We start from the raw sequence: 23,949 nt of genomic DNA, 5'->3' as shown, positions 1-23,949 counted from the left end.
CCCCCGCGATCCCCGCGCGGGTGGTGCCGCCCTTCGCCGCGGCCTCCTCCCCTTCCCCCCGCGATCCCCGCGCGGGTGGTGCCGCCCTTCGCCGCGGCCTCCACCCCCTCCCCCCGCTGCGGCCCAGCAATGGCCTGTCCCGAGCCCTGGCCCCACCCTCCCGCGGGCCGCGCGCACAGGGCACCGGAAGTGCGGGCAGACGCCGGAGCGGAAATAACCCTCGGGTGACGCGTGTAGGGGAGCACTTCCGGGGCACGGAGCGGCCGCGAGGCGGGCGGGGCGAAGGGCGCTACCGCCGGCGGGCAGCGCCGCGCGGGATGGCGGCGCCGCGGAGCCCGGCCGCAAGGAGGCCGAGGGGCAGCGCTGTAGCGAGGCCGTGAGCCTCGGAGCCTAGGGCGCCGCTGTGGCCCGCCCGTGGCTTCGCGACATGGCGGCTGCCGGGGCCGTGGTAGCCACCCGCCGTGGGGCCCCGCGGCATCGCCTGTCTCCGCTTTGCCGCGCGTGGGCTATAAACCCCGTGGCTCTCAGCGCGCAGTGGTGCGSCCGTGCGGGGGAAGTGCTTGTGCACGGGTTTGGGGTGCGTTGATGMGGCAGGATTAATTCGCCTGGCTGCTGCAGTATTTGGACCCACGTAGTGATAGTCCTGACTAAYGTGTCCATGTTTAACAGTCCCTAAAATACCTCTGCCAGTACCAGAATGGATGGAGAAAGATCTAGAATGGAACACTGAAGAAGTTACTCAAGGCTGTTACACGATTCTGCTTGTTTTTTTCCCCTAGCTGCTATTACACGATTCTGCTTGTTTTTTTCCCCTAGCTGCTATTACACGATTCTGCTTGTTTTTTTTTTTTTTTTTTTCCCTAGCTGCTAGTGTTCTTTCTGTAACATAAATGATAAATAATTATGCAAGCAAAGTAGCCAAAAGCTAGTTTGATAGAGCCAAAACTCATCCCTAAAGTATGAGGAAAGACTGTAGACTTAAAGAGACAGTGATACAATGAAGTATAACACATTTCAAACAGTGCAGAGAGACCCATAAGTAATTTAGGAACTTACTTGGAGCTTCAAGGAAGGAACAATTTGATTATTAACATTATCAGCCATACCTTGTCACCTTGCTGTTTCTACCTCTTCCTTGTCCATTATCCAAGCTGGAGGTGTTAATTTTCTGCCACTTTGCAGCTAATGACACAGATGATCTCTGTGAGGTGTTAATTCTCTGCCACTTTGCAGCTAATGACACAGATGATCTCTGTTAGGCAGTAAGAAAGCTTCCCCCCCCCCCCCTTTTCCCCCCTCTCTTTCTCCTTAGCTCTCTCTGCAGAGAGGCAATGGCGGTTTTAACCCTGCTGTGGTAGGTTGATAGATACCAATATATTTTGAGAGTCACTCTTAAGGCCTATATGAAGGGCAAACTCATAAGCTATGTCATCTCAATAGTGTTGTGACATGGCTAGGCCTGGAGGCAGACAGAGGCTGTTCCTAGAAGCATGTATGACCCAGTATTATTAGTACATTGTTAGGGAAACCTGGAAAAGCTGTTCAAAAGACTGCGATCTCAAAAAATGGTGAAGAAAGAGGCACTTAAGAGCACATCAGGTTTATGATTGCTTTTATGCGTCTCTTCGAATGCTATGTAAATATACCTAGTAACTACTGCTATTTTATTATCTAGAGTAAAATTTTCAGCCCAAATAGTCCAAAGGCTAGTATGGAAAAACACCACCTGCTCTTACTAACATCAAACAAATGCCACCAAGATCTAAGCATAGCTGCATGTTGTTTGATATATGTATCTATAAAATGGAAAGTCTGTGGAGCAGAGGAGAAGCAAAAGGGCCAGAGGGAAGAAGTACATGCTTACAGAAGCCAGCAATTTGGTTATGATTTAGAATGGTTTGCAGTTAGCTTATACTATTTAGTAAACAGATTAATTAAGGAGGGAATTAACATAATCCCTAGAGAAGTTAGAGTGCTTTGTTTCTGTGCTCATTATCCAGCACCTGCCAGTTGAGTACTTTAAACTTTCAGGCAGATATCATTGAAGTCTGTTTGAATATGACCTCCTTTGTTTTGATATCAAGGTGATCTCCATTTTATTTCTTCAAGAAGAGGTTAAACTAAATATTCTTTTTGAAGTTGAATTAGAATGTACAGTGGGAATGGAAAAAGTAATGACAGTATCTCAAATGGGATCAGACAATGGCTGCATTCAAATAAATATGCCTACTCCATTCCTTTGCTTTGCAAGATCCAGAGATTTTAAGTTTGCTCTATCAAAACAGGTAAAATCAAAAAGTTTTCAAGAGATATGATAATAAAGATTGAGCACTATCCTGTCTAATAATTAAAGCTTTTAGAGAGATCTGTAACTAATAAAAATATGCAAATACAAAGCAAAATATACTTAAACCGACAACTGTCTGACATTTAAACTGTGATGAAAATTGCCAAAAGTTAAATGCTTTGATTTAAAGTAATCCATGTAGAGGCTGCAGCTTCAGGATGGACTTAAGTTTCTCTAATTCTATGCTGACACCAAAACAGACAGTTACATTTGCACTTTCTGTATCAGTTTGTATGATTGCATCCCACGACAAGCGTAAAAAACATGAATACCTGTGCTCTAAGCTGGCTGGACGAGCCATGTTAGCTTGTTGCTGTGCCTTAGCTAATAAGTTGGAGAGAACACTGTAGGTAGTAGCTTCCAGAATTAGCTTGTCTTAAACCTGGCTACTTCAGAAATCAACATAGATAGCTTATGTTTGCATGTACCGTAATAAATAGAAATATAACAGTTTGTCAGTCTGGGAAAAAAATACTATTATTGCCTGTTTCAAGGGATAAATGGCAGGAAGAGAAGGAACTATTGAGGCAACAAATGTTTTGAAAAAGGGACAAAGGAATAAAAATTATATGCAATCAGGCTGAAAACAGGAAAGCATCTAAAAATGGCTTTCAGGTGGGACCCATAAGTTTGTTTTGTTTTTAAGATGTTGTGTGATAAGTTTAGGAGAGATTATGTGATGATCACTTGGGATCTCAGCTGACAGTATTTTATGGCCTTAGATTTCTTTTCCAGTAATGTGCTTTAAGTGTCACTTGTGAGGCCTATCTCATTTTTTTTGAAACAATTATCATGCCGAAAGGTAGGCAGGCAGATAGATTTTGGACTTGGGCTGGTAAATTTTCCCAGACAGCTTTGCAAGGCTAGCTTAAACCATTCCGGCTGTCCAACAGCTGGCCTCTGTTTATGACAGATCATCAGTCATATGTTGAACATCCCTCAGAAATCTTAGATTTCCGTATAGTATCAAAACTATGAAAGCTCAAGGAAGAATCAATATTGACCTAACTGTTGGTCTTTGGGTGTCCCAGTGAGGAGGTTAATTGTCATAGACTTCTCTACAGTCAATGTGGAGACAGAGACCCTTCCAGAAGGCAAATCAGTACTCATTTAAGTGGTCTCAGTCATCTTCCGGAGGAGCTGATAGTGGCAGTTGAAGTTAGATGCCTAATGTTAGGCAACATGATTCTATCCATTGATCGCCAGATCTCCTCCCTACAAATAATGCATTACGTATTTGTCTGTAAGGGGCTACAGTTTAGTTACAAAGTACTATGATGGTAAGACTATACAAGAATATCAAAAGTATTAAGTAATGCTTTGGCAAGATTTGTTACTTCAAAGTATCAAGAGCAGCTGAACCTTTGAAGAGGAGTTGCGGTGAGATTAGACATGCTGATACCAGTGTGGTGCATGTGTCCCCACCTTTGACTCTCACCCAGCTCACAACTGTCTGTTATGACTATTCTTTTGAATTCTACATTCAGTTTCCCCCAGAGTGAAGACATGTCTGTCACTCTCCACCCTAAAATGCTTTGTAGTCAAAGGGAAAAAGGTAACCCTGCACCCCATCTTCCCCGAAGCCTTCTGTGAACTTCCTGATCTTTCTGTACTCATTGACTTAATGCATCAAGAAAATCAAATATTCTTTCTCTTCATAAATCTGTTAATTCATTCATGAAGACATATATTATTTAAAAAGTCACATATCTGAGTAGATGCAGTCAGTTTCAAGACTTACTCATTTCTGCATATATTCTTGGCCAATTTATATTCAATGCCGCTTTCTTACTTAACTTGCCTCCTATTTTGGATGCTTGCCCTTATTATTTTAGCCAGCAAAAATATGCACTCACACTTTTACTTTGTAAACTATAAAAGCCAAGATCATAAACTGACCATATTCTTACTTTTATCTCAGAGATATTCTCCTGAATAAAATGTCTGTGTTTTGGGAAATAGCGTGATAATTGACATGGGTTGTTTCTRTGTTCTATCCTTTTTACCATATAGATTATTTTAGATTCTACCTATAGTAACAGAAATGATGAATTTCTAGCAAAGAGTACTCAAAAATTAATCCATAAAGCATTCTAATACTAATTATTTTTTAATGTATGATTTTTCTAGATTCTTCAATGAGACATTAATTAAAGACTAATTCTGATGTTGTGATCCTTTAAAACTTAATTCAATAGTTTCATGACATTTCTGTGAGTCAGAAATTTGTATTTTGGCTGTGATGCTAACTTGTTATATGCTGATGGTATCATTTATTTAATTATTAACTCATAAAGCAAGGGCGTTCTGAGTTTGCACAATGTTTTGGATTTTGTATATTGTGTGAGGGGTAAATACTCTTCATTCACTTGTAGTAGGAAAAAACCTCAATAATATACACCTATTACACTACTAATAACTACTATGTAGTTTTGTTAAATTACAGCCTATTTCAAACCATACCAATAAGGTTTTCTAAGTCATACCAATAGGGTTTTCAAGCAGACAGTCACGTGATTGAAGACTATGGAATTTTGCTAATTATAAACATTATTTTAAAATGTAAATCCAAGCATAAGCAGTCATGCTGAAGAAGTCAGATGCACTAAAGTAGGAATAAAAAGAAATCATTCAATACAGACATAAGTTGCCATGGTTAGAGAGCAGATGGACTCTTCTTCTGACCTCTCTGAACATACTCCAGAAGTACTCCATCACCTTTTCCAGGATGGAATCCCTCTGGACTAAAAGTGAAATCCCAAATGAAGCAGAAAGACTCACGGAGTGCAGGCAGGAGCTGACGTTCCTGTGCTAGGTTCTCCACTTGGGTAGTGGAGCAATCAAGCTATACAAATTCCAGAATAGAGGTTGCAGACAGCAGGTGGACTTAGGAGTTTAAGGGAGGAGTGTGTATCCTTTTAACTCTTCCAGACTTCTCCACTAGAAAATACTCAAGGGGGCAGCCTTGACTAGGTTTCACTTGAGAACTTAACCCAGTTAAAGAAGATTATTTCTAGGGGTAAGAACCCGTGGTGGTCCTGCTCTTGGGGCCACAATACCTAYCTACCAATTAGAATGCTTCACCAGTTAAACTAGATTCAGCACCTATATATTTCTGATATAAAAACTGCTTCACTTTTTGCTGTTTTTCTTTCACACAAATCTTCCAGGCACTTACGCTTTGAGTCTTATATTCTTCAAGCTTCTTAGATATCCTAAATAAAGCCTGCACTGGGAGATGCAGATTCCATATGGATACCATGTTGCATCTCTGTAAACTCTAGTGGGACAGCTTTGTGAGCAAGCAGCAAATACCACCACTTCTGTCAAGTTGCATAGTACTACTTCATGGATTCCTTCAAAAGTTTCCTTCAAAATCATGAACAGGAATCAGCTAACTGCTACCCTTCTAAGTAAACATTGTGCTAGGGACAGGTGGGCCCCCACATGCTGCTGCCTGGTCACTGCAGAATAGCAACAGCATTGTACCTGGCTCTTTGATGATCTGCAATTACCAGGTGGCTCCTACAACAGCTGCCTGAATCCAAGCGGCCAGGGCAGCAGATGTGATGGAGGGTCCCCGAACATAAGGCATAATTGAGGATATCGAAAGCATCTTGCCTGGGTGTGGACTCTGCTCCCTCRTAGCTGAGGGTGTACCGGCAGCTGAAACTGTTCTGGTGAAACAGAAAGGAGGGTCACCAGCGGTGTTGTGTTACAGCTCCACGCTCTCCAGCCAGGCMCTGTTTTCCTGCCAGTCCACCAGTAAAAGTTCAAGCTAGGCCTAGAGTACCAGTGCGGGATCTCTCCCAAGGCTTCGGTGTGCTTTATTTCTTGATTGAGACATTGGGATGCCTGGGCCTCTTCCTTTCACAGTCGCTGACTATASCTGTACTTCTGCGTAGAACTGTAGTTGCTACTCCTTTCTGTCTGCGTTGAATGCCCCTAGTGTTTTGGGGGACCTTGTGGTTCATAACTCAGAGGCAAAGGGAATGTCTTCAGTCCTTTTTCCAAAATGATCAGTCGTTCTGACAGTGAATTCATCTGTATGCAGAAAGGGAGAAAGACAAGTCATAGAGGGAGATAGCTGCAYTGAGCTTTCCCAGTGAACAACTTAGAGACTCAAAGATTTCTAGGTGGTCGAGGTGAGTTAATAGAGCTGCGCTGCTTAGGCTGAAGGACGAGATATCTAGAGCACATCTCACTGGTAGAGGAATTTTTTMTCTGGCCTAATAAAATTGCGTTATACAAAATACATAAGCTTAGCTTTGGGAGAGGTGTCTAACTACACACTGGATACCTCAGCTTAGGGCAGATGAATCCCAGCCTCCGTGACATAAGCCGTATGTTTAGTGGCCTTTCTGTGAGGCAAGACTGTAAGGCTCAGGAGACTTCAGCTCTTTAAAATCATGTTTTATCTCTAGCTTCTTGACATTTACACATAAGCACAGGTTTTTTTGAGAGGTATCTCTCTGAGGATCTCTGAAATGGAAAGCTCCAGACGTGAGAAAGTTCAGGAGGATGGTCTCATCATGCACATTTACAAACTTGCACATAGAGCTTTTCTTTTAACCAAAGAAGGACAGTGACTATAAATATGCAGCATTTTGAAGTACGAATTGCAAAATCATATGAGAAGTTTTGAAAAGAGAYGGTGACATGAAGGGCATGAAATAGAACAATATGTACACTATTCAAAGAAGACCAGGAACCTCTTCTCTTACCTGTTCAAGTGATACATCCGATACATTGATTCAACCTGGTTTCAGGTAAATAAAATTCAGAAAGCTTCTCAATAAAGATCATATGAATCTTCTAATATTAAAAGTTTAGGCACATACAATAATRGAGATTATTCCTTTGGTTATGGTTTATCTTTCATAGTAGTTAATATTCACATAAATGAAATGTTCTWTCTGTTCATTATAATTTTAATGGAAAAACATCATATTGCTTTTACTATTGTATATATGTGCATTCTTYTGGTCCAAAAGTTTGCCACTGTGTTCATCTCATTAAATATGGGTACTCACTCAGGAAATATGTGTACTTTCAAATATGTGTACTTCCACTCAGTAAATATGGGTACTTTCAAAAATGATGCCTCAGTTTAGTAACAGATGCTTCTTTAAATATTTAGAATTTTAAAGTGTAAAGAAGCCGTCAGTAGCATTCTGATTTGTGTATAAATATTTATTTAGCACACGTTCTGGCCAATATACTGCCCTTGATTTTTGTGCAAAACTTACAGTAACTTCAATGGAAATTCTGAGCTCATGACTACAGAAGAATATGGCTAATTCAGCAACCCAGCTGCTTTTGTATCCCAGAATAGCAAGCAATGCCTCCAGTGAAGGAGGTGGGGAAATATGAGTGTTTATATCATTCTCAGCTTTCTGTTGTTGGGGACACATTGGCTACCAGACCAAGTTAGAGCAGTCTCTGGGCTATTCTAATTCTCTCCAGAGATTTTTAGCTAGATTCCTGTCAACTGGAGCARAACACTGGTAAGAACCTCAGAAACTCAGTGGCCAGTTCCAAGTGCTCTAGAAATACATGCTAGAAATCCTGTGGAAGGCAGTTATATGATAAATTTCCTATGGGGATATTTCTCTCTAGATATACAGCACAGCTTAACCTCTTTAAATGTATGGTGTTTAGCTTCTCAAAAATATCTTATTTTCTTTTCTAGTATTTATTTGTACTACTTTATCTAGCCCAGAAATCAGGAATTAGTAACAGAAATACTGTGTCTAACAGGAATTCCTCACTGGTAGGAAAATCCTRGACAACCTTCTTAGTAAGCTGTGTAGAACTGCTAAGTCTTACACAGTGTGTGAGTAGAAAAAGCTGTTCAGTTACCATAGTATCACAAAAGTGTGATAATACTTCACACTGACCTTTCAAAGTAATTTGAATTTGATTTAGTTATTTATATAATTGGCTATCCATAAGYTCAACTATCCAACAATAAGACATCATAATTTTAAGTATTTAATTGAATATATTACTCACATAAAATTACACTCAAATTATTATAGTTGCAAAATAAGCACACTTCAAGAAGCATCGAGCACAAAGTTTCCAGAGTAAGTTTTACTTGCTTTGATTTGTGAACATGCATTATACTCTTCTAAATGACAGTCACCAAGCAGAGTTTTCAGTTAGTGGGCTCCTCCCTGCTAAGTGTGCAGCTCTGTATATCTTATCTTTCRCTATTCAAGTGCTGTTCTGAATTACTGATTTCCTTTGGTCTTTCCCCACGGAAAATATTAGCTATATTAGCTGAATGCTATACAAATATTAACCAATTCTTTTTTTTATAAAATCTGTAGCATGGTGGTATTGTCTCCATTTTACTGAGAGGATATTCAGCTTATTTTATGTATTTATAATACTTATATTTACTATATATAAAGCTACAGCTTATGGTAGGAAAAAAACCCTCAATGATAGCTGCTTAACTTTACGTGCAGTGCTTTACAGCATATTGTAAATTCAAGTACAGGGTCCATTGACTCCAGCTGCACCTGTAAGACGATGGTACAGCTACAAGTCACAGAAAAAGTCTTAAGCTGGTACCCCCAAAAAAGAGGAACAAACACTACAAGAAGTCTTCATCATATATTTTGCTTAGCATTGTGTGAGAACTTTGTAGCAAAACTAGGGAGAGGGTCTAGTTTTTAGAACAACATCCAGTCTTAATAGCCTTTCCCTTTCTAGTTCAGCCATTTCTTGCTAATAACAGAATAAAATCTTGCTTATAACAGAAGGTAAACTAACATCCAGATTTTTGTTCCCAACTGTTGCTAAAAGGTGTCCATGACACTTTTTTTGTCAGCTGTCTGTAATACCAAGCAAGGAGCTAACCTTTTTTGCCTGACCATTTGCTTTCTCCTGAATCCTAAACTGTGTATTATAAGCCTTCATATTTTTCACTGTGTATTAGTCAAAATGACATCCAGTGTCAAAAGATGAACAAGGCTACCTTTCGTAACGGTCCTGACATCATAGGCTCAACATTGCTAACTAGGGAAGGTTTTCGCCTGAGAGAGCACCTGAGGGCAGTAACCAACTCAGATCCACTTTCCTGCTATCCTGGTCGAAGGAGATCTGAGGTGCCTTAGACAAACAAAAAAAYGAAGAAAATGTATGCTACTTGATGCGTTTACAGAAACAACACGAACAATTCAGCACTGCAAGCGTTGTCCCTCCCAAGCTACAAATCCACAGCATCAATCTCTCACAAAAAATTAATGTGAGATAAAGCTGTTTGATGGAGGGACATGAGGTCTTCAGTGCTGAAATGAGATTCTGAGGCAAATCACTTCCCTCTACTAGTGCCASCATGAGAAGTGTTATGAAAAGTTGCGTTTATTTGCAGAATCATTGGAAAAGGAGATGTTCAAGTGCATCTCCTTTCTCACAATATAGAAAAAAGACTGTAGAGAAAGCTGAAGCTTGTCTACTACATAACAAAACTTACCAAGAGAGGACAAATCTAAGATGCTGAGAGCTATCGCCAGGTATATTTTAGCTATGCACAGAATTTCTTAGCAGATATCCACCTACCATAGCTTGCCTTCACCCATATTTTTTAGGCCTTTGGTAGTCATTTCCATTAATATGGTAGGATTTTAAGAGAGAACAAAATGAGAATAAAACAGTGCCCTTACTGAAAACAGCAAAGTTGATACTGGGGCAATACTGAAAAATAATTTCTTAACTTTTAACAGTTTCTCTTATTGAAAAAAGCCTACTGTAATATAAATTAAAATACTACAGAACAAATAGTTACAGCTCATTGGCAAATAAATATTTTTCCTGTGCTAATTGCACTATCAGAGATGTTACTGGATGCCTGAGGGAATYCTCATGATTCTTTGCTCACTGCCTTAGTAGCTGCTGTTACTAAACAGAGAGTATAAAATAAAAACTGCATTACAGCAAACGAGGTTGCCAAGATACTAATCCAGAGTTGCTTTCAATGTCATGAGAAAAAAAATCATTACGTGTTTCAACCTTAAAAAATAACTTCAAATTGACTGAGACACTTGAGGTGGCCTAGCAGATTTCTGCTCAGTTTAGCAGGACTGTATCATCACAAATAGCACGCTCTCTGCTCAGTTGTGCTTTCATGATCCTGTCTCGGAGTCAAAGTAAAATACAAATTGAGGACATCGTCTAAGGTTCTGTATCTCAGCTAGGTAGTTTGGCAAACATATACTAAGAACCAAAATTTATACAAGTAAAATAATGCAAATTTGCATACCAGAGTGATTCCTTGACTTTTATAGGAATGTCAGTAAGGCACATTCCAGTGCCACATCCAGAGAACCAGGCAGCGGCCAAGCTGGACAGCCACCTCTTCCATATGCGCTCACTCCCTAAATACCCAAACCACGTTCAGCGGAGCAGGACAGGTCGCAGCTGACATCGTAACTGTCAGCTTCTCACATCCTCACGCACTGTCCCTCATACTCCTCTTTCAGGTTCATGGTCTCAAACTCTCCACTCCCTCAACCCAATACATATGGGCCTCAGACCTCTTTCACCTACACACCTCTCAAGACCCACATCATACATAACCCTCTAATTCTATTTAAAAGCCCCGCTYGCATTCTTCACACCAGACTCTGCCTCATTATCCATATTCCCATGTGCAGCCCCACAGCCTTCGTTCCTCACGCTCCACAGCAGGCGGAGGGAGAACCATGATGCTTTTTGGTGCTGGTGCTCAGGCACTCTTTTGCACGACGTGGCAGCACATGTGCAATGGACAACTCCATGACACTCCATAAATCACGTATGGGTATCACAGATCCATACTAATTAGGATGAGGTACAATGGAAGGATTCCAGTGAATAGGAGAAAAATGAAAAGCAGCATATATAGTGCTTGGTGCTTGGCAGAATCAGGTCGTACATTAGCAGACCCAGGAAGMAGAAAAGAACTGGAAATAGTGGAGTACGAAAGTTAAACACATTCAAAGATTTCTGACGGCTCAGAGAGACATAATGACACTGTGATGTTAGAACAGCGGGTTTCCGAACAGGAAACCTCTTCCTAATGCAGCCCAGGACACTGTTTTGTATGTGATTTTCTTGGCTTAAGACACTGATTAATCCTTCATTTTCACGAACTCTGGAGATTCACTTTTTAATAGAAGAAAGTTTGAACAGAAGCTATTTAAAAGCTGCTTGATGGAACTAGTCATTATATGAAGAAATACAATTAATATGCTCAACCTGGAAAAAATGTGTGTGATAGCATAAAAAGTCACTTCTGTAATTTCAATTTTCCTTATAATCACTGCCTCTGAGATGCATCTCATCAAACCATAAAACCAGGCTATTAAGTTAAAACTTGCACTTTAAAAATCCACAGCCTTTGTRCTACGAATATGAACATGAACCTCTTCATTTATTTAGGAGATTCAGGCATTCTGAATATTCTCATGGCGGGAGGAGCATTAGAAGAACCAGATCAGCAATCTCTATTGATTTAAGAGTGATCCATACTTAGACAAGTGTTACTCAAGTAAGCTACTTTTGAAAGATTATGACTTTCGGAGGTTTACATTTATGCTACAAGGCATAGGAAAAGCTAAGCATTAGATCCACAAGGTTTCATTTATCTTTACGTCTATTTATCTTTTCTTGTTGGCTCTAAGCATAATAGTAAGAACTGATCACAGACAAGTAAGAAACCAAACTGCATCTACTCAGTGAGATGCAGCTATAAAAATGGTGAAACAAAGTTCCCCTGTTTTATGATGACTTTTATTTTTTTCTATTTAATTTTTCCTATACATATATATTTTGCATTTTTTTTGTCTTTCTGCAAACACTGCAAAAGTTAGCACAGCAACTATGTAAAATCATGTTTTAGAATTACCCRTAACTACATTTCCTAGACAGAATATGGGTTACATGATCAGTTAGTACTGTAATTCCAGTGAATCTAGTATAGCATAATTTAGTTGTCATTTAAAAATAAATTACTTTTTACCTTTTTTTCTGGTTGTTTTWAAATATTTGATCTTTCTTCAACAACACATAGAACTTCCTCAAAGCAGAATCCACACAGTTTGCTAAGTTCCCCTGAGGAAACTCAGTCTTAACATARGATGGCCCACTTCATTTTTTCCTTTTTTATAATATGCTTTGGTTCTGCATATTGTATTAAAAAAATGCATTACTTCTCAGAACAGTTGAGGCTGGGAAATACATCTGGAGATCATCCAGTCCAAACCCCCTGCTCAAGCAGGGTCACCTAGAGCAGGTTGCTCAAGACCCTGTCCAGATGGCTTTTGAGTATCTCCAAGGATGGAGGCCCCACAATGTCACTGGGCCTGTTCCAGTGCTCAGTCACCCTCACAGTAAAAAAAAAGCTGTTTCTTAGCGTCAAACAGAACTTCTGTGTTTCAGTCTTTGCCTGTTGCCTCTCGTCCTGTTGCTGGGCACCACTGAAAGGAGTCTGGCCTCATCCTCTTTACACCCTCCCTGCAGATATTTCTACACTTTGATAAGCTCCTCTCTGAGCCTTCTCTCCTCCAGGCTGAACAGTGCCAGCTCTCTCAGCCTCTCTTCACTGAGAGATGTTCCAGTCCCTTCATCATCCTATAGCCCTTTGTTGGATTTGCTCCAGTAGCTCCATGTCTCTCTTCTACTGAGGAGCCCAGAACTGGACCCAGCACTCCAGATGTGTCTCATCAGGGCTGAATAGAGGAGAAGGATCACCTCCCTCAACCTGCTGTCAATGCTCTTCCTAATGCAGCCSAGGACACTGTTGGCCTTCTTTGCCATGAGGGCACTTCAGCACCAGATTGCTATTATTAGCCCTCAGCTCTTCCTAACAAAACAACAGCCAATGTGTGTGCCAYTGAAGATACTTCAAACACTAATGGCTTGAAGTGTTGTTAACATCAGGAAAATCACTTTAGTTCAAATTCTCACAGGTACTTTGAGAATTGTACTATGTCTTCAAGAGGCAGGATTTGACCCTTAGATTTTTTTCCCTAACCCTTAGAATGTTCTTCATCCATTTTTAGCGTGTTTACACTGTAATTCCCCAAGAATCATGAATTTACATGGGCACAAACTTTTCTACAAGAACAGAGTCAGATAAACAAAATTACCCTTGCTGCCCTTATGAAATCTCATGGAATTCCATAGAGCTGTTGTTTCCAAATAAATCTGAGTAATACTTCCCACATATGTCCATTCATCCCTCAGAAGAGACCCCTTAAGAAAGAAAGGATCTTACTCTCTTTAAACAGATTTATATTTTATTTTTATAGCAAAAAATTGGAAACAAAATCTAACATGCAAAGTGTTAGTTATTTTAACAACTAGTCTTCAACTTTTCTGCATATTGAATGCTATGCAGTTTCAAAACTCTACTTTGCACATAAAGTGTACAATAAAAGTACAATATAAATAAAATAGYTTATTACAAGTATTTTAAAAGAGCTCTACAATACACCTTCAAAACATTTTATACAGTATTCTGTCTTTCAATATGAAACAATTCACATAGGGAGAAAAAAATCTCAGTGTGTAAGCTATAGTCAAGATACTGAATTAGCCTGTCATACAAAGATCATAACTACAGACTGTTTCCAACCATTTTCCTTGTTTAAATCTCTCTGAAAATGGGAAAGAAACACATGTACGAAAATAAAATAAAAAAATCCCTTCACTTGCCACTTCATTTATATCAAATACTATAGCGCTTATGCCACAAGACCTAGAAAAAAAAACTTCAAAAATTAAAAAGTCAAAAACAGTTTACTTAAATAAATATGTATGTTTAAATAGTGAAAAGAACGCCATATATCTTACAGATATGTTAATTTAGATTTAGAATTAAAAACTTGTGTTTCAGTGATTTAGAAGTTATACAACAATGGAAAACATACTAAAAGGTAGTTTTTTCACAGGAAAAAAAAAAAAAAGTTTCTTACTTAGAATGACTAAAGTTCCACTAAAGTTCCCTTTATAGCTTTTGCCAGGCCTGTAGACACAATAGGCAAAGCTCTCTTTACTTACCAGAAACTAAGTATACCTACAGAGTCTCTTAATATGAACTAAATGTCGTTTTCTCTTTCTTGTATTTAATGTAATGAGAATATGACTTCCTGACTAAACGGCGTGTCATAGTTATTATCATATCTTACAGCTGTTTCTGTAACTGGTGCAATATGCATGCTAGAAGGAAAGCAGACTAGTACTTGGTGAACAGACAATGTGTACAATAATATTAATGTTAATTTCTTGTCCTCTTGCAGCAAAATACTTCAGTATTCTGTAAACTGGCATAAAAGTTAGAAAAGGTAAGAACTGTATTAAAAAGCAGAAATAATGAAGTGRTAAAAGGGACGAACTGATCCTACTGATCAATTGATCATACACCTTCAGTACTCATACTGTATCATAAATAAGGAAAATTACCTAATTACTCATCCATAGATTTCGAAACATATTACAGAGCAGTAAACATTTTTCTCTACTAACTGTTCTATATTACCACATATTTTTATTTTTAGACTTTTTCTGCTTCCTCAATTTTTTCTTTTTTGAATCTTCTCTGTCTAAAAATAACGTTTTCAAAAAAGCATGAACTAAACAAAGCAAGTTTTCTTTGTTTGCAACATACAGGAAAGCAGAAGTAAAAGGACCATTTTCCTGTATGCCAGGAATTATCTTTTTATCTTTACTTTTTGATAGGTATCACTGGACAGCATCCTGCCATGAAATACTAGCTGGGAAGAGGTGTAACTTTTAAAGTACCTGATTCAGGGAACACTGCAGATTGCTGCAACACTAATAATGCAGTAACAATGAGCATTTACAAATTCATTTTAAAGAAAAGAAATGCAAAATGTTTTGTTCCATTTTTTTTTGTTTTTACCGTATTCTCAATACATCACATCAAGTGGACAATTTTGTGAACAGTTTTGAAGACAGTAAATGAACTTTTCATCAGATCATCTCAGTAAGATAAGAGATAATCCTTTTCAGTCAATTGTTCAGTCAGTAGAAAACTTTTACTATTCATTCTAAAATTTTCATATATAACTTAATGGGACACTGTCCATTTTTGATGAAAAAAATTYTCTAGGAGTTGCTATCCTACTCAGTTGAACTGATTTTTAAGCTCTTTTTAAAGTGAGTAAGGTGATGCCTTTTCAAATGTGGGGCCTGTCTAAAATTTTTACCACAAACCGAACATTCAAACGGCTTCTGACCAGCATGCATTAGATAATGTCTTTCGAGCTTAGAAGGTGATTTAAAAGTTTTAAAGCAAACACTGCATTGATATAGTTTCTTAATAACTTTACTCTTTTCTGTGCCTACAGAAAAATCGTAACAATGACTGTAACAGCTCTCCTCTGTTTCCAGTGATTTACTACACAAATACGGCTGTGTGTTTCTACTGCTGGTATCAAGAACAAAGTCCCCGGAGTCAATTTCAACTTTGATTTCAGCTGCTTGGTTTGACTGAATCAGCTCAAAATCTTGAAAGTCAGATGCCTGTGAAAGTCTTTGAGAATAACTCACAGGCTGAGAAGACTTAAATTCAATGTGATCTCCCTGATGACTGAAAAGTTTGTTCAGATTTTCAAATTTCACATGGCAAACGGGGCTTTTACAGCGTCTCTTTTCAGTATGGGTGAGCTGATGTCGTTTTAAGTGAGCTGACTGTCTAAATGTCTTCCCACAAACATTACAGCCAAAGGGCTTCTGTCCTGTGTGTATAAGATAATGTCTTTGAAGTTTGGATGAAGAAGGAAAGATTTTTTCACATCTGTCACATTTACACACTTTGTGTCTGTTATGTATATTTTTAGTAGATGTTGAAAAAGCACAGTGAAGAATTTCTGGATTATCAAAGAAACCAWCATGTGATGAACCATAAAAAGCATCATCTTTATTGTGCACTGAATCATCGATGTTTATCATTCTTTCACCAGTACACCTATCTTTTAAATTAATTCCTAATTGGTGAGGCTGTAGGTGCTCTTGCCAAGGTAATGGCAAAGGGAACGCTATTCTTTTCTTATTACTAATTGCCTTGTGCATGACAACCTTGCCGTGGCAATCTTTGAGAGGTTTAGCAGAAGCATTCTGATCAGAACGCTGATCTCTARCTGCAGTCAGGTCATGATTTCTCAAGTGACTTGATTTAATTCTTTTTCTGTCAGGCAGAGAAGAACTTGATGCCTTTTCACCAGCRCGCTTCAGCTTCATCAAAATTTTATTTTTCATGTTGACTTTGCGGCTGCATGCTTTTGAACCATTACTTGAACTTTTGTCATCTCTCAGATAAAAACATCTGTGCAAATTTAGAACCTGTTCTGTTTCAAAACACTGCTCACACACCGGGCACTGATAGGGTACAATATAAATAGAGTGAGCATCACAGAGGTCATTCTCTTGAGACTCGCAAGTATCAGCATCCTCAAAACTATCCCTCTTTCCTTCCAATGAGTTTTGTGACCTGGAATATTTAGGATTCTTTGCTTTGTATATAATACTGGGATAAGTCTTATTTCTGGCATGGAGCTGCTTGTGCTTCACAAGTTTGCTCTGTATTTTAAACCCCTTCTGACAAAAACAACACTGAAAAGGCCTTTCTTCTGTGTGTGTGAGCTGATGAATTTTTAAGTGTGTTGACTGTCTGAAAGATTTACCACATGAAGAACACTTAAATGGTTTCTGGCCAGTGTGAATAAGAAAGTGTCTTTGTAGCTTAGATCTTGATGGAAATGTCTTGTTACATGATTCACAAGCATGAGTTTTCTTCCTCCTTCTGGTATTACGTAGATGATCTGCCTTTGGGCACTGATGCAGCATCCACCTCTCTTCACTCGTAAAAGATTTCCGGCACACAGAACACTGAAATATGCCACAAAAGACCTTATCTTGCTTTGAATCCACTGACTTTTCTGCTTGCTTGATATGATTCTGGTGAGYTTCATTATGAAGCTGTTGATGTTTAAAGAAAGTGATCAAGTTTTTGAAGTTTCTGTGACATACAATACACTTAAAAGGCAGGTTGTGGGTTAACTGATGCCTGTCCAGATGAACTAGCTGTCTGAATGTTTTATGGCATACATGACACTCAAATGGCTTTTGACCAGTATGTATCAGATAATGTCTAGCTAATTTTGATGGAGTTTCAAATTGTTTATAGCAAATGTCACAAATATATGGTCTTTTCCTAGGTATCCTATTAGCTGTTACACATTGCTGAMCTTTTAACATTTTTAAGAACAATTACACCTTGCCTATTGTTAATTTCTTCAGATAAATATTTCAAGTGAAATCATCAATTCCACACTAAGACAGAAGGCTGTAGAAGCAGCAGACTTTCTCAGAAGAGATACTCTTAAATCCCACAGGTCCCTAAAATAAGAAAGACAGTATTATTTTAGCCTACATTAATACATAATTGCCTAAGTTGTCTCACATTCTAAGAGACCAAAAACATCTGAATTACAATACATTTAAATTAACTTAAAATACTTCTTATTAATAGCATAATCACTCATTATGTTACATGATAGGGTAAACCTGGACTATTTTCCAGAAGGAATATCTGTAATGCAGATATTTTTAAATTCTGCATGTTACTTCCAAAACACATAAACTTCAGCTACATTCTGATATCTGCATTATTTACAAATAAAGCATATTCTTAAAGAAAAAAACACTTATTGTAATGTACTTCTCCCTTGCAACCGTAATTCAAATTACTAGATAACATATTTATGAAGAGAAAGCACAGAACTAGAGATTCTTGGATGCCAGAAATAAAAATGCTGTGTTTGCGAGTAGTGAAAATTAACAACAGACTGAAACGAAACAGGAGTTACTACTCGCATTTTTGTATCTTATCAACTGTATCCAGAAGGAACAGTAGTGTTTTTACTTTTATCTCAAAATGGCAAGTACCAGAACCAGTCAGAGTAACAGACAGTAGCCATTAACTATCACCAGAATGAAGATGGCCACCACCTTTAAAGTAAGGAGCACATTGTATGTTCACTTTATCACAACTGAGCTAGAATATCTATCTGAGTTGTAGTACCCAACAATGTGTAGACTCTTAAGTCATCACAAATATATAATAATAAAATCATATAAAATAACGAGCTTATTTTAAATCATCATCATGAATGTAATATCAATACTGCAAAATCATGAAACAGTTGTTTCAAGTTTCCTTGAATTTTCAACAGTCAGAGCACGTTTAGGCAAGCCACTGTGTCTCAGCTAAGGCATAATGACTTGCAAACAAGAAAAAAAGAATTCTTGATGCTCTCAATTACTTCCAGTTTTATTCAAATACCCACAGACACAGCTAAAAAGGACCTCAAGCAACCATTTAGTCTAAGCTTTACACTGTGAGGCCAACTCAGATCTAGAAAACTTCTAAAATGCTCTCAAGAACATTTGCTGAAGTTTTTTTTTCTTTTTAACCTCATTACGCTTCCTGCTCCAATGCTTTGAAGCTTTTCCTTGTACTTAGCTGAACTTTTCTTTAACATAAAGGCTTTTTTTTGTCCTTTACCCTGTGAACATGGAAAACAATTGAAAGATGTTCTCTGTAACAGTGTTATTAATTCAAAGTCTTCTTTCTTTCCTTTAGTCTTTCCATTTTCTTCTTTTTTTATAAAGTAAGAAAATTCTGTTTTTTCTTTTGCTTTTAAGTTGYCTTCTTATCTGAAAAAAATGATCACTCTTTTTCATCTGCTCTGGAGTAATTTCAATTGGTCTTATCATTCTTGAATTGCTGTACCAGTATATATAAGTATTCCAGTCCACAAGAGTAACAAGAATGGAAATACCTCTGCAGTATTTCCCCTTAATAAAAAAGGGATGGGATAGCAAATTTTAAAATGAGCATAATAGTTAGGACTTGTAATAACTTTGAGATAGGCAATAAATTATTTCTCACTATAATTTATTAATTATGATTTGATACTACAAGTTGTGTATTCATTCTACATACCAGTGTAATAATAGTAATTTTTTAAAAAATCATTTATCCAATGCCTCTAAAAGCACTGCTTCTTGCCAAAGAGTTAATGTCCCTAATTAATAAAAATCCAGAGAGAAATATCTGAAAAGGAAAAGTCCATCATTTCAAAGAATAAAAGTCTTCAACAATTTAAAACAAATTATATTGAAATTCAACAACATAACATTGACACAACACAAAAGACTGAGAATATCTACTGAATCAAGCTTTTTAAACTTAATGGAAAGAAACCTAATAAACCGGTAGGATCTTTCCATCTCTACTAAATATAATGTTATTTAATAAGGCCAACAATTATATAAAGTTTGGATGGACACTTCAGATGCARTGGTCACTACACTGAGGAATTCTCTAATCTACCAGAATTTACCAGTGCAGTGGAGCAGCTGAAAAAGTCAACTTTCTCTCTCCTGTTCTCTCTTCAGATACAATTTTACCAGTCACACAGTTTCAGCCTTCTTTTGAAGGTGCCTGACTTCCCACAACACTCTTAAGAGATCCCCTTTTCCTCCCAGTTGCTGTCACATGATGTGAAGGCAGGGAGTTGAGAGTATGTAATACCAAATGCTTTCTAGTCTGTCCTAGAGCAAAGTTAGAGAGTCTGAGGAAAAAAGTGTATTTCTCTGCTGTGCTGGAACTTCCTTTATAGCTATGGTTCAAGGCAGCCTCCCCTAGGAGGGAATGAAAACCTCCTGAGAAAGAAGTACCGTAAGATTTCAAGAATTCCAGTAAAGGTACTGTCACACAGATCTAATTTACACATCAGGAAAGTGCTCAAACATTATAGTGACGTACAAAGAAAAAAGTCCAAAGTGAGAGACAGCTGTGACATATTTATTATAMAAGGGATTCTATATTTAGCTCATGAATTTATTAAAGATTCTATCTAGTGAATAAGAAAAATGCTCAGCAGTACAAGGTGTCCAGAACAGAGTACTGCTTTTTGCYATGGTCTTCTGCTTGTGAAAGACTGAAGGTTCAAATGAGCTAAACTTATAAGACACAGGGAAAGGAAAATGCAGCTAAGATGGGCATTACTGTGTGGTCCAAATATATTTTCAAATCCTATCTACTAAGGCCAGATTTCTCCACACCTATTCAGGGTGATCTGTGCCCTGCCTATCTAAGGAACATGTTACTGCTAAAGATCAAAGAACAGAAGACAAGCTTGGAATATTCTCTGCTACCAACCTTAGGTAGCAACTACAAAGGCTGGTCCTTATTAGAGTCAGAAAAATGTACTTTCCTATGTGATAAGGATTTAGTTTGTGGACTAGGTCCAATTTAATATTAAATTGATACTACTGTTCATCTTGGCTGCAAGGTCATGCAAAAAATAGGATCAAGAAGTAATATAGGCCTCTAAAGGTCCACACGGCACCCTCCTAAAACTAGTAATTCTTAATGATTAAGTAAACATTATGTTTAATAATTTTGTGGATGATAGCAAGCTGAAACAAGCTGAAAAGCCTGATGGAAGAAAATTCTGAATTCTAATCCTGTCTTTACTGATCAGATATGCTGGGTCTTTTTGTTTGATTAAAAAAAAAAAGGAAAAAGGAAAAGAAAACGCAAGACTCTTTAGGCAGGGATTATCAACCGGAAGGGGAAAAAACTTATCAGGAAAGATACAGAAAAGACCTGGTAACTAAGTAGAACAGAAGCTTAATATGTCAAAAATGTTTGTGATTTTTCGCAGTATCATGCCATCAAACCACGATGTATGAACAGAAACACAGCTTAAATGGCACATAAATCTTCCATACTACTCAGTACTGCTCAGGACTCAGCTGGAGTACTCTCTCCAGTTCTGAATACTACCCTTCAGATTGGCTCAAGTGTGTGAACTAATTGGAAAGAGACCAGAAAAGGGGATCAAGAATGATCAGAGCTTAAATACACAACACAGGAAAAGATTAAAGTAGCTGGGAATGTTTAAGCTAAAGAAGACAAGACCTGATAAAAATAAATACATAAAAGCCAGCTCCAAAAGAAAAGGAAGTTGTTCTCCATGTCATTTATAGTTATGGCATGAAATGGATTGATATTACTGCACAGAGGATTCAAGTGCATCTTTACAGTTACAAAGATTTTTCTTAGTGAGCATACAAATAACTTGGGTAGGGAGACTGTCCAACTTCCAGTACCAGAGGTCTTTAAAAAAAAGTCTGGACAAACATCTCTCCAATTCCCACAAACGTACTCTTCACCCTGCTTTGATGCATGGGAACAAATACAAGATGAACACTCAGGCTTGCTTTTCTATGACTCACTAACATACTAAAACAAACCATTTAAGAATTGAAAATACACTGTGTTTCCAAATTTGCCAGTGAAGCATTGTTCCAAGTTGTTTTCAGTACATCCTTAGACCCTTAAATAAGCTAATGTTTATAGTTTTCCAGACATAAACACAAGAAAATTAATTATAATAATAAACATGCGAAGAAACACAATGTGCCTCTTCTAACATTAACTACAGAACAGGTAAGTGAAAATCTAGCTGCTGATTTATGAAATACATAGCATGTAACCTTGATAAAAATCTGAGCACCTAGACAAACATGGTGTAACCTGGATTCTTCACCACCTTACCCTGAGGAAAAACACAGATTACTGTGAGGAGGAACAAAGTTTACCAGAAGTGTAATCTCTACCTATATCTACGTGGCAACAGACGACAAGTGTTATTGCCCCCCAAGGCCAACGCATCTCCCGCACCCCTATTTCCCAATCGTTTTTCAAAACATTTGATGAAGCAAAACCAAAAAATATAGGCTAGAAAGGGAAATGGGGACTAGTTTAAGTACAGCAAACCTAAGCGCTGTTTAAACAGCCTGGGACAGGCGCTTCCCACCCTGCACGGATAAACCCGGGACGCTCTCCCCCAAAGCGGGCGCAGCTAAGCGGAGTTAAAAATTTGGGACCGATTCACGAAGCGGCTCCTACAGAGAGCGGACGGCGGACGGACAGCCAACCGAGAGCAGCCTCCCCGGCCTGGCGCCCCGCGGCCAGCTCTGCCCGGGCCGCGCCGGGCCAGGGCCGGGGCCGGGGCCGGGCGGAGCGGGCAGGGCCCGGCGCCCCKGCCCGATGCCCCGCAGGGCGCCCAGCGGCTCTGCGGCAGCGGCGCCGAAACGCGCCCGGGAGGGGGGAGAGGAAGCCCGGCGGGCAGCGGGGAGGGACGGGACGGGGACAACCTGGAGAAGCAGCCACGGCACCACCACCTTCCTCATCCCTCCCGAGGTTGCTGCTGCCTAATCTCTTCCCCCCGGATGGCAGCGAGACGCCGGGACGCAGGGAAACCCGCGCCGCAGCTTTCCGTTCCCCCCGCGCAATCCTGCCCCGCCGCCGCCGCCGCCTCGCGGCTCGCGGGGGCCGGGCCGGGCCGGGCCGCGCCCGCCGCGGCGCGGCGCGGAGAGGACCGGATCGAACCGGCTCGGCCCGGCCCGGCCCGGCCGCATCGCCGCCGGCTCCTCCGCTGCTGCGCCACGGCCCCCGCGGAGGGCGGAGGGCGGCCGCGGCTCGGGCCGAGCGAAGCCTCTTGCCAAGGGCGCGGGGGCTTTGCGGGCTCCCGCTGGGGCTCTGCCCGGGTGGAGGGTGCGTGTGCCGTTCTCTGGTGTCCTAAAAGCAAATGGTCGCTCCCCTGCGTCTGTGGGGTTTTCTGCTAAAACATACTGAAGGAACCGAACTGCTCGGTAATAAATAGACCGTAAAGCCAAACCCCCATGGCCTAGAAGGCTGGGAGGAGACGCTTTCATTTTCTTTTTTGAAAGCCTTAACAAAGATCTTAGACAACTCCGCACMCAAAAGCAGTGGTTTTGCAGAGTTTTGCTTCTCGGCTGTCCTAGAGGTRGTTGAACCAAGAGCCAGGAGCAGGAGCTCGTGCACCAAAGCCTGTCACTGGAGCAGCCGCGCTGAGCTCGCGGTCCGCCCGCGCCGGTGGCTGCTGCGCGTGCTTGGGGCGGCCTCGGGTGTGCCGCACGCTCTGACCGGGCTCTTGTAGCTGTTCCGCACGCGGAGAGTGTAATGTTTAACCACACAACTCATACACTTAATCTAAAAAACAAAGGCCACCATCCAGTCCATGGCGTTGAGATAAATTCAGCTTTTTTTTGCAAAGTTTTGTCAGTCACTCCCTGCATTCTCCTCTGGGCGTCACGGGCACACTGCCCTTGCCCATCTCCTCCCAGCCTTCTACCTCGTAGGGTTGCTCACAGATACAAAGTGCTGAATACATCCAGAGACTGTTGATTTCATAGAAGAGAAGCGAACATGCTGATGGTATAGAAAAGAATAAGAGATACGCCAGGAAAATCTGTTAATGAAATACAAGAATACAGATGAGGCTGCTTCTGTGCTCAGGCTACTGATTATAACACTAAYGCTGTTTTATTATTTTTCCCCTTATCTGAATCTGTCTGCTTTCTCCCCCGGCCCTGGTTRCCTGTAGCCTCCTTTGGGCAGAGACTTTCAAATTATGGGCACAGGTTTACCTTCAAAGAGGTCTTGGGATCCATAGTTCTGCCTCTGCTGTTCCTGCTCATCCAGC

At 39.8% G+C, this 23,949-nt stretch overlaps 2 protein-coding genes across 2 annotated transcripts in view; both read right to left on the bottom strand.

The window, feature by feature from the left end:
• AQR (aquarius intron-binding spliceosomal factor) overlaps positions 1–478 on the bottom strand; it is a 61,751-nt gene extending 61,273 nt beyond the window's left edge. The window contains exon 1 of the mRNA XM_085301808.1: positions 341–478. Coding sequence (XP_085157934.1) covers positions 341–478 — 138 coding nt within the window. The remainder of the gene's footprint in view (positions 1–340) is intronic.
• A 13,187-nt stretch (positions 479–13,665) lies between these two features.
• Positions 13,666–22,720, bottom strand: ZNF770 (zinc finger protein 770). The gene is made up of 2 exons (XM_085301638.1): positions 22,598–22,720; positions 13,666–17,761 (listed from the first exon to the last, which is right to left on the bottom strand). Exon 2 carries the CDS (start codon positions 17,618–17,620, stop codon positions 15,485–15,487), a length of 2,136 nt encoding a protein of 711 aa, XP_085157764.1. The 5' UTR covers positions 17,621–17,761; positions 22,598–22,720; the 3' UTR covers positions 13,666–15,484.
• Positions 22,721–23,949: the final 1,229 nt, after the last annotated feature.

This window comes from Rhea americana, unplaced genomic scaffold, assembly GCF_003343005.1.
Source record: "Rhea americana isolate MKP2758 unplaced genomic scaffold, rheAme1 scaffold_18, whole genome shotgun sequence".
NCBI classification, from domain to species: Eukaryota; Metazoa; Chordata; class Aves; order Rheiformes; family Rheidae; genus Rhea; species Rhea americana.
Note: the sequence above shows the minus strand (reverse complement) of the source record. Positions and strands in the feature narration are given on the sequence as shown.